An 11,838-nucleotide genomic window follows, 5' to 3' on the forward strand; every position below is an offset into this window, starting at 1 on the left:
AAAGTGTATTTAATGGAATGAAAATAAAAGGCTTTAAATATGTAATGTGAGTTTTTTTGTATTTATTGAAAAGTAGGGGGGTGTGAGAATATTATTATTTTTCAGGGGAGCCTCAACGAAAAAAAGGTTGGGAAACACTGTTCTAATGGATCAATGTAACAAAGGATAATATTTGGTACATACGCTGCGTATACGTAATTTATTGTACGAAGACTCCATACAAAATCGAAGTGGGCGATTCGACTAATCTAATTAAATCAACTACTCGAATTCGATTAATAAACGTAAAAAATATAAAATCGAATAATCGAACACTTGATTAATTGAGTTATTTTAACATTTTTAAGAACCCTACTATTTAGTGTAATTTTCCATATGATCTGTTTATATCCGTTGCGTTTTGGTTTTTAGTACGAAATGCGTTATGAAAGTTCGACTTCGTCTAAGTGTGAACATGCCGTAACATATAGATATGTACGCATAACGCGCCTGAATGTATGCAACATTTTCCTAATTCTCCAACAAAATTTTTCAAAAATTAAACAATTTAGTTTAGCATTCAAATTAAATTCTAATATCTATAACTGCTCTTTTATTACTATATAATTGAAATAATACATACGTACGCGCACAATAAATATTCTAACCATACGAACATTTAACATTTTTTCTTTCTTTCATTTTAGGTTGTTGGCATTAACTCAAATCTCACATTCACAGTTAGCAATGACACTGCTGGACGTTATTATTGTAAAGCTAATGTGCCCGGCTACAAAGAGATTAGCACCGATGCTTATGTTTATTTGAAAGGCCCACCCACAATTTCCTCGGCAACCTATCAATTTGGTTGGGTGGGTGATACGGCGCGTATCGAATGTTCAGCTACTTCAGTGCCACGTGCACGTCACGTCTCTTGGACATTTAAGGGACATGAAATCAACGCTGAATACGGACACGACTATTCTATACTTGTAGATCCGATGCCTGGTGGCGTTAAATCTACGTTGATTATTCGTGACAGCCAAGCATATCATTATGGCAAATACAATTGTACTGTTGTGAATGATTATGGCAACGATGTGTTGGAAATCAATTTACAAGCGCAAAGTAAGTATAAGATTATGTGTGTGTGTAGTATGTATGCTTGTGTAAGCGAGTGAAATTGTATAAATTAATGTGGGCTGTGGGCTGTGGGTGGTGCAAATTTATTGAATGAGTGGTGTTAAGACCTAATATTCATACTTTTGAAAAAGTGATTTAAAATTAATTTCGCACGGAAAGATAAGCAGATATAAATCGTACAGTGAAAGTATTCTGCAAGTATCACTATTCAACCCTACTTTATCCAAACGTGAAACCGCATTATGTGTTCCGCACTAATAAAGTATTGGTGGCAGCTCGGTTCTAAGTCTACTTAAAATTTATTTTTAATACGTCTCCTTTCCTCGTGCATCCTCTGAGATAATTTAGAAAATAAAGAATTGGTAAAAGCAAGTAAGGACAGCTAAGTTCGGGTGTAACCGAACATTGTATACTCAGCTGCCAAACTTGCAGCTTGCAGATTGCAAAACTTTTAAATTACATTCTTTTAAAAGTGGGCGGTGCCACACCCATTGTCCAAAATTTTACTTATTTTCTTTTCTACGCAAGACGTTTAACCTACCTACCACGTTTCATCGCTTTATCCGTCTTTGGTAATGAATTATCGCATTTTTCAGTTTTTCGAAATTTTCGATATCGAAAAAGTGGGCGTGGTTATATCCGATATCGTTCATTTTAAATAGCGATCTGAGATGAGCGCCCAGGAACCGACATACGAAATTTCATCAAGATTCCCCAAAATTTACTCAAGTTATCGTGTTAACGGACAGACGGACGGACGGACATGGCTCAATCAAATTTTTTTTCGATACTGATGATATATGGAAGTCTATATCTATATCGATTCCTTTATACCTGTACAACCAACCGTTATCCAATCGAAGTTAATATACTTTGTGTGCAAAGCACGCTGAGTATAAAGAAGAGTTAGAATTGGGCACCTTTAACTCCCTGTTTCTATTCCAGGCTGTTCCTTAAAATCTCAGATAAATTTGGGCAAGCTCGAACTTTCTGTTCGACTAATTGTGAGGTTTCGATTAGAGTCTTAAAACAATTGCGCCTGCACTAGCCACATTAATTTCGGATGAAAATTATGTTTATTCAAAATTATGGCCTTTTACTAAAGTAATATTTAAGGTTAAATTGCCCGATAAAAAATTCTTTGTGAAGAAAATTTGTGTTTGTATTTAATTAGCGAGCTTTGTTCATATTGCTTTATACGATGGTTTTTATAATTGATATTAGAGAAAAATTGTAAGTTTACAAACAGCGATGTTTACTAGGACATGTTTCTGAATTTCACTTCTTCATCAGCTAGCTTTTCGGGAGCTGAGCGTTGAACTCGAATCTCCAACATTCATATCAGTGCAAAGGTAGATGCCTTTAGCTGCTAAGCCATATGAATGTCCCGTTGTTCGCTGTACAATTAGTCTCTAAGAGTTGCCTTTTTGTTTATATTCCTTTTGATCATCATGTAGGCACATACACTCTGTATGTAGTTTATTCCTAATGGTGTGGATATGATCTTTAGGCGCGTTTTTGTTACTGAGCGAACAAATGTTACTAAGCTTTCAAAAGCGCGCCTAAAAATCATATCCACACCATTAGGAATAAACTACATACAGTGTATGTGCCTACATGATGATCAAAAGGAATATAAACAAAAAGGCAACTCTTAGAGACTAATTGTACAGCGAACAACGGGACATTCATATGGCTTAGCATCTAAAGGCACCTTTGCACTGATATGAATGTTGGAGATTCGATTTCAACGCTCAGCTCCCGAAAAGCTAGCTGATGAAGAAGTGAAATTCAGAAACATGTCCTAGTAACCATCGCCGTTTGTAAACTTACAAATTTTTTTCTAATATCAATTACAACAAGTAAGGAAGGTTAAGTTCGAGTGTAACCGAACATTTCATACTCAGTTGAGAACTATGGTGACAACATAAGGGAAAATAACCATGTAGGAAAATGAACCGAGGGAAACCCTGGAATGTGTTTCTATGACATGAGTATCAAATGAAAGGCACTAAAGAGTATTTTATGAGGGAGTGGGCCATAGTTCTATAGGTAGAAGCCATTTAGGAATATAGCCATAAAGGTGGACCGGGTGACCCTAGAATTTGTTTGTACAATATGGGTATCAAAAAAAGGTGTTAATGAGTATTTTAAAAGGAGTGGGCCTTAGTTCTATAGGTGGACGCCGTTTCGAAATATCGCCATAAAGGTGGACCAGGGGTAACTCTAGAATATGTTTGGACGATATGGGTATCAAATTAAAGGTATTAATGAGGGTTTTAAAAGGGAGTGGTGGTTGTTGTATAGGTGGACGCCTTTTCGAGGTATCGCAATAAAGGTGGACCAGGGGGACTCTAGACTTTGTTTGTACGATATTGGTATCAGATGAAAGGTACTAATGAGTATTTTTAAAAGGGAGTGGTCCTTCGCTCTATAGGTGTTCGCCTTTTCGAGATATGGCCTTTTCGAGTAACCAGGGGTGACCCTAGAATTTGTTTGTACAATATGGGTATCAAAAAAAGGTGTTAATGAGTATTTTAAAAGGAGTGGGCCTTAGTTCTATAGGTGGACGCCGTTTCGAAATATCGCCATAAAGGTGGACCAGGGGTAACTCTAGAATGTGTTTGGACGATATGGGTATCAAATTAGAGGTATTAATGAGGGTTTTAAAAGGGAGTGGTGGTTCTTGTATAGGTGGTCGTATTTTCGAGATATCGCCATAAAGGTGGACCAGGGGTGACCCTAGAATTTGTTTGTACAATATGGGTATCAAAAGAAAGGTGTTAATGAGTATTTTAAAAGGGAGTGGGCCTTAGTTCTATAGGTGGACGCCGTTTCGAGATATCGCCATAAAGGTGGAGCAGGGGTGACGCTAGAATTTGTTTGTACAATATGAGTATCAAAATAAAGGTGTTAATGAGTATTTTAAAAGGGAGTAATCCTTAGTTCGATAAGTGGACGCCTTTTCGAAGTATCGCAATAAAGGTGGACCAGGGGGACTCTAGACTTTGTTTGTACGATATTGGTATCAGATGAAAGGTACTAATGAGTATTTTTAAAAGGGAGTGGTCCTTCGCTCTATAGGTGTTCGCCTTTTCGAGATATGGCCATAAAGGTGGACCAGGGGTGACTTTAGAATATGTTTGTACGATATGGGTATCAAATGAAAGGTGTTAATGAGTATTTTAAAAGGGCGTGGGGTTTAGTTCTATAGGTGGACGCCTTTTCGAGATATCGCCATAAAGGTGAACCAGGGGTGACTCTAGAATGTGTTTGTACGATATGGGTATCAAATGAAAGGTGTTAATGAGTATTTTAAAAGTGAGTCATCCTTAGTTCCATAGGTGGACGCCGTTTCGAGATATCGCCATAAAGGTGGACCAGGGGTGACCTAGAATTTGTTTGTAGAATATGGGCATCAAACGAAAGGTGTTAATGAGTATTTTAAAAGGGAGTGGGCCTTAGTTCTATAGGTGGACGCCGTTTCGAAATATCGCCATAAAGGTGGACCAGGGGTGACTCTGGAATGTGTTTGTACGATATGGGTATCAAATTAAAGGTATTAATGAGTGCTTTAAAAGGGAGTGGTGGTTGTTGTATAGGTGGTCGTATTTTCGAGATATCGCCATAAAGGTGGACCAGGGGTGACCCTAGAATTTGTTTGTACAATATGGGTATGAAAAGAAAGGTGTTAACGAGTATTTTAAAAGGGAGTAATCCTTAGTTCCATAGGTGAACGCCGTTTCGAGATATCGCCATAAAGGTGGGCCAGGGGTGACTCTAGAATTCGTTTGGGCAATATGGTTATCAAACGAAAGGAGTTAATGAGTATTTTAAAAGGGAGTGGGCCTTAGTTCTATAGGTGGACGCCTTTTCGAGGTATCGCAATAAAGGTGGACCAGGGGGACTCTAGGCTTTGTTTGTACGATATGGGTATCAAATGAAAGGTGCTAATGAGTATTTTTAAAAGGGAGTGGGCCTTCGTTCTATAGGTGTTCGCCTTTTCGAGATATCGCCATAAAGTTGGACCAGGGCTGACTTTAGAATATGTTTGTACGATATGGGTATCAAATGAGAGGTGTTAATGAGTATTTTAAAAGGGCGTGGGGCTTAGTTCTATAGGTGGACGCCTTTTTGAGATATCGCCATAAAGGTGGACCAGGGGTGACTCTAGAGTGACTTTGTACGATATGGGTATCAAATTAAAGGTATTAATAAGAGTTTTAAAAGGGAGTGGCGTAAAGGCGTTTTCCAGATATCGACCAAAATATGGACCAGGGTTACCCAGAACATCATCTGTTGGATACCGCTAATTTATTTATATATGTAATACCTGCCAAGATTTTGAGGGTTTTTTATTTCGCCCTGCAGAACTTTTTCATTTTCTTCTACTTAATATGGTAGGTGTCACAACCATTTTATAAAGTTTTTTCTAAAGTTATATTTCGCGTCAATAAAATAATCCAATTACCTTACCATGTTTCATCCCTTTATTCGTATTTGGTATAGAATTATGACATTTTTTTCATTTTTCGTAATTTTCGATATCGAAAAAGTGGGCGTGGTCATAGTCGGATTTCGTTCATTTTTCATACCAAGATAAAGTGAGTTCAAGTAAGCACGTGAACTAAGCTCATTAAAGATATGTCGATTTTTGCTCAAGTTATCGTGTTAACGGCCATGCGGAAGGACAGACGGAGGACTGTGTATAAAAACTGGGAGTGGCATCAACCGATTTCACCCATTTTCATAGAAAACAGCGTCATAAAATCTATGCTCGTACCAAATTTCAAAAGGATTGGTTAATTTTTGTTTGACTTATGTCGTTAAAAGTATCCTAGACAAATTAAATGAAAAAGGGCGGAGCCACGCCCATTTTTAAATTTTCTTTTATTTTTGTATTTTGTTGCACCATATCATTACTGGAGTTGAATGTAGACATAATTTACTTATAAACTGTAAATATATAAAATTTTTTGTTAAAATTTTACTTTAAAAAAAATTTTTTTTTAAAAGTGGGCGTGGTCCTTCTCCGATTTTGCTAATTTTTATTAAGCATACATATAGTAATAGGAGTAACGTTCCTGCCAAATTTAATCATGATATCTTCAACTACTGCCAAATTACAGCTTGCAAAACTTTTAAATTACCTTCTTTTATAAGTGGGCGGTGCCACGCCCATTGTCCAAAATTTTACTAATTTTCTATTCTGCGTCGTAAGTTCAACTCATCTACCAAGTTTCGTTGCTTTAGCTGTCTTTTGTAATGAATTATCGCACTTTTTCGGTTTTTCGAAATTTTCGATATCGAAAAAGTGGGCGTGGTTATAGTCCGATTTCGTTCATTTTAAATAGCGATCTGAGATGAGTGCTCAGGAATCTACGTACCAAATTTCATCAAGATACCTCAAAATTTACTCAAGTTATCGTGTTAACGGACGGACGGACGGACGGACATGGCTCAATCAAATTTTTTTTCGATCCTGATTATTTTGATATATGGAAGTCTATATCTATCTCGATTCCTTTATATATGTACAACCAACCGTTATCCAATCAATCTTAATATACTCTCTGAGCTCTGCTCAACTGAGTATAAAAATTTGTGTTTATTGAGCAAATAATTTTTTTTATACTCAGTTGAGCAGAGCTCACAGAGTATATTAAGTTTGATTGGATAACGGTTGGTTGTACATATATAAAGGAATCGAGATAGATATAGACTTCCATATATCAAAATAATCAGGATCGAAAAAAAATTTGATTGAGCCATGTCCGTCCGTCCGTCCGTCCGTTAACACGATAACTTGAGTAAATTTTGAGGTATCTTGATAAAATTTGGTATGTAGGTTCCTGAGCACTCATCTCAGATTGCTATTTAAAATGAACGATATCGGACTATAACCACGCCCACTTTTTCGATATCGAAAATTTCGAAAAACCGAAAAAGTGCGATAACTCATTACAAAAGATAGGTAAAGCGACGAAACTTGCTAGATGGGTTGACGTTATGACGCAGAATAGAAAATTAGTAAGATTTTGGACAATGGGCGTGGCACCGCCCACTTTTACAAGAAGGTAATTTAAAAGTTTTGCAAGCTATAATTTGGCAGCCGTTGAAGATATCATGATGAAATTTGGCAGGAACGTTACTACTATTACTCTATATGTGCTAAATAAAAATTAGCAAAATTGGATGAAGAACACGCCCACTTTTTAAAAAAAAAATTTTTTAAATTCAAATTTTAACAAAAAATTTAATATCTTTACTGTATATAAGTAAATTAAGTCAAAATTCAACTCCAGTAATGATATGATGCAACAAAATACAAAAATAAAAGAAAATTTCAAAATGGGCGTGGCTCCGCCCATTTTCATTTAGTTTGTCTAGAATACTTTTATTGCCATAAGTCGAACAAAAATTTACCAATCCTTTGGTAGGAGCATAGATTCTATGACGGTAACTGTTCTCTGTGAAAATGGGCGAAATCGGTGGAAGCCACGCCCAGTTTTTATACACAGTCCACCGTCTGTCCTTCCGCTCGGCCATTAACACAATAACTTGAGCAAAATCCGATATATCTTTACTAAACTTAGCCCACGTACTTACCTGAGCTCACTTTTTCTTGGTATAAAAAATGGGCGAAATCTGACCATAACCACGCCCACTTTATCGATATCGAAAATTACGAAAAATGAAAAAAATGCCATAATTCTATACCAAATACGAAAAAAGTGATGAAACATGGTAACTGGATTGGTTTATTGACGCAAAATAAAACTTTGGAAAAAACTTTGTAAAATGGGTGTGACACCTACCATATTAAGTAGAAGAAAATGAAAAAGTTCCACAAGGCGAAATCAACAGCCCTTGGAATCTTGGCAGGAATACTGTTAGTGGTATTGCATATATAAATAAATTAGCAGTACCCGACAGATGATTTTCTGGATCACCTGGTCCACATTTTGGTCGATATCGCGAGAACGCCTTCACATATACATCTAAGGGCCACTCGCTTTTAAAACCCTCATTAATACCTTTAATTTGATATCCATATCGTACAAAAAACATACCAGAGTCACCCCTGTCCCACCCTAATGGCGATATCTCGAAAAGGCGTCCACCTATAGACCTAATGCCCCCTCCCTCTTAAAATGCTCAGTAACACCTTTCGTTTGATACCCATATCGTACAAATATTCTAGAGTCACCCCTGGCCCACCCTAATTGCGATATCTCGAAAAGGCGTCCACCTATAGACCTAGTGTCCACTCCCTCTTAAAATGCTCAGTAACACCTTTCGTTTGATACCCATATCGTACAAACATTCTAGAGTCACCCCTGGCCCACCCTAATGGCGATATCTCGAAAAGGCGTCCACCTATAGACCTAATGCCCACTCCCTCTTAAAATGCTCAGTAACAGCTTTCGTTTGATACACATATCGTGCAAACATTCTAGAGTCACACCTGGCCCACCCTAATGGCGATATTTCGAAAAGGCGTCCACCTATAAAACTAAGGATTACTCCCTTTTAAAATACTCATTACCACCTTTCATTTGATACCCATATCGTACAAACACATTCTAGAGTCACCCTGGCCCACCCTAATGGCGATATCGCGAAAAGGCGTCCACCTATAGACCTAATGCCCACTCCCTCTTAAAATGCTCAGTAACACCTTTCGTTTGATACCCATATCGTACAAACATTCTAGAGTCACACCTGGCCCACCCTAATGGCGATATCTCGAAAAGGCGTCCACCTATAGAACTAAGGATTACTCCCTTTTAAAATACTCATTACCACCTTTCATTTGATACCCATATCGTACAAACACATTCTAGAGTCACCCTGGCCCACCCTAATGGCGATATCTCGAAAAGGCGTCCACCTATAGACCTAATGCCCACTCCCTCTTAAAATGCTCAGTAACACCTTTCGTTTGATACCAATACCGTACAAACATTCTAGAGTCACCCTTGGTCCAGCTTTATGGCGATATCTCGAAAAGGCGTCCACCTATAGAACTAAGGATTACTCCCTTTTAAAATACTCTTTACCACCTTTCATTTGATACCCATATCGTACAAACACATTCTAGAGTCACCCTGGCCCACCCTAATGGCGATATCTCGAAAAGGCGTCCACCTATAGACCTAAAGCCCACTCCCTCTTAAAATGCTCAGTAACACCTTTCGTTTGATACCCATATCGTACAAACATTCTAGAGTCACCCTTGGTCCACCTTTATGGCGATATCTCGAAAAGGCGTCCACCTATAGAACTAAGGATTACTCCCTTTTAAAATACTCCTTACCACCTTTCATTTGATACCCATATCGTACAAACACATTCTAGAGTCACCCCTGGCCCACCCTAATGGCGATATCTCGAAAAGGCGTCCACCTATAGACCTAATGCCCACTCCCTCTTAAAATGCTCAGTAACACCTTTCGTTTGATGCACATATCGTACAAACACATTCTAGAGTCACCCCTGGCCCACCCTAATGACGATATCTCGAAAAGGCGTCCACCTATAGACCTCATGCCCACTCCCTCTTAAAATGCTCAGTAACACCTTTCGTTTGATACCCATACCGTACAAACATTCTAGAGTCACCCCTGGCCCACCCTAATGGCGATATCTCGAAAAGGCGTCCACCTATAGACCTAATGCCCACTCCCTCTTAAAATGCTCAGTAACACCTTTCATTTGATTCCCATATCGTACAAACACATTCTAGAGACACCCCTGGTCCACCTTTATGGCGATATCTCGAAACGGCGTCCACCTATGGAACTAAGGATCACTCCTTTTCAAAATACTCATTAACAGCTTTGATTTGATACCCATATCGTACAAACACATTATAGAATCACCCCTGGTCCACCTTAATGGGGACATCTCGAAAAGGCGTCCACCGATAGACCTAAGGCCCACTCCCTCTTAAAATGCTCAGTAACGCCTTTCATTTGATACCCATATCGTACAAACAAATTCTAGAGTCAGCCCTGGTCTACCTTTATGGCGATATCCCTAAATGGCGTTCATCCATAGAACTATGGCCTACTCTCTCTTAAAATACTCTTTGATACACATGTTATACAACCACATTCCAGGGTTACCCCAGATTGATTTTCCTTATTTTGTCTCCATAGCTCTCAACTGAGTATGTTATGTTCGGTTAGACCCGAACTTAGCCTTCCTTACTTGTTTAACCTATATTTGTCCAGTAATTGTTGAAATGTATGAAATAAAATTTGTATCAAGTGCCTTTTTTATCACTGCAATATTTAAGGTAATACATAACTTTACTTCTTTTACAATTTTTCTCTCCAGAAACTATTTCGCCAATGATGATCATTATCGGTGGTAGTTCAGTTGTTGGCTGTGCCATGATCCTCATCATCATCATAATCGTTTACTATAAATGTAAGAAAAATGCGAAACTTCCCCCCGCAGACGTGATCAGTGAGCATCAAATAAACAAAAATGGCGGTGTTGCAGCCAAAATGGAAGCTGGCGATCGTACCTCAAATTATAGCGATCTCAAAGTTGACATCACTGGCGGCTACGTACCATACGGCGATTACTCAACACATTACAGTCCACCACCACAATATCTAACAACGTGTTCCACAAAATCAAATGGTAGCTCAACAATACTACAAAATAATCATCATAATCATTTACAACAGCAACATATGCAACAAACACACATGCACCAAAATCATCAACAGACTCCACCACCACAATCCGTACCTATGACATTCCTATCGAATGGCAGTGCGAATGGTAGTTTAACGGGTAGTATTGTATGTTCGCGTGAAATACGACAGGATAATGGTTTGCCAAGTTTACAATCGACAACAGCATCTGTGGTGAGCTCCTCACCGAATGGTAGTTGTAGTAATCAAAGTACAGCGACGCGTGTTATTTCAAGTTCGGTAGCAATGAGCGTTGATCCACGTTATAGCGCCATCTATGGCAATCCATATTTGAGATCATCGAATTCTTCATTGTTGCCGCCACCGACTGCAGTGTAAGGGATAGAAATTTGAGTGGGTGAGTGTAAAGGATGTTGAAGAGGAAGATGGGTTAGAAGTTAAAAAAAAAAAAAAACTTTATGCAAATAAGACTCATTCATTCATAAATAGTCGCATAGAATTCAAAGACTGATCTCGCTTTATTCTGCGCCAAGTAAAGGAGCTGAATTTATTTTGCGATGCATAGGATCTTCATAATGTTAAATGAGTATGTATGTATGTTCGCTAAAAATATGCATCCTTAATGTGTAGGCTGTTTTTAAATTCAATTTGATTTGTTTTTCAGTGAAGCAGAGATGTCCAACTTTACTTTTTCAATAAATTATAAAATTGGTTTGTCCGTAATATGAGCAAACAAGAAAAGAAAATAAATAGATAAAGAAACTTTTAAAGACCGTTACTTTTTTGCTTATCGAGTTCTCCAAATATTGATGAAACGTTAAAAAAAAATTATCAATAACCATGCAAGCAGACTATTGTCTGCATTTTAGATGAATTTTTGTTTTTTAATATTTCTAACTGTTTCGAAAATAGTGGCAGCTATGGAAATACTTCCTTCTCCAGTTAGTTTGCCAAATATTTCCCATCAAAATTTCATTAAGTTTATTTTTGTAAAAGTTATAGGTCTGCCACTACCATCACTTGTTCCCTGAATCCCATTAGG

General features: G+C 37.9%; 1 protein-coding gene across 1 annotated transcript in view; it reads left to right on the forward strand.

Moving 5' to 3' along the window:
• rst (roughest) overlaps positions 1–11,575 on the forward strand; it is a 133,390-nt gene extending 121,815 nt beyond the window's left edge. The window contains exons 8-9 of the mRNA XM_067784175.1: positions 687–1,107; positions 10,468–11,575. Coding sequence (XP_067640276.1) covers positions 687–1,107; positions 10,468–11,174 — 1,128 coding nt within the window. The 3' untranslated portion in view covers positions 11,175–11,575. The remainder of the gene's footprint in view (positions 1–686; positions 1,108–10,467) is intronic.
• Positions 11,576–11,838: the final 263 nt, after the last annotated feature.

This window comes from Eurosta solidaginis, chromosome 4, assembly GCF_040869045.1.
Source record: "Eurosta solidaginis isolate ZX-2024a chromosome 4, ASM4086904v1, whole genome shotgun sequence".
Taxonomy (NCBI): Eukaryota; Metazoa; Arthropoda; class Insecta; order Diptera; family Tephritidae; genus Eurosta; species Eurosta solidaginis.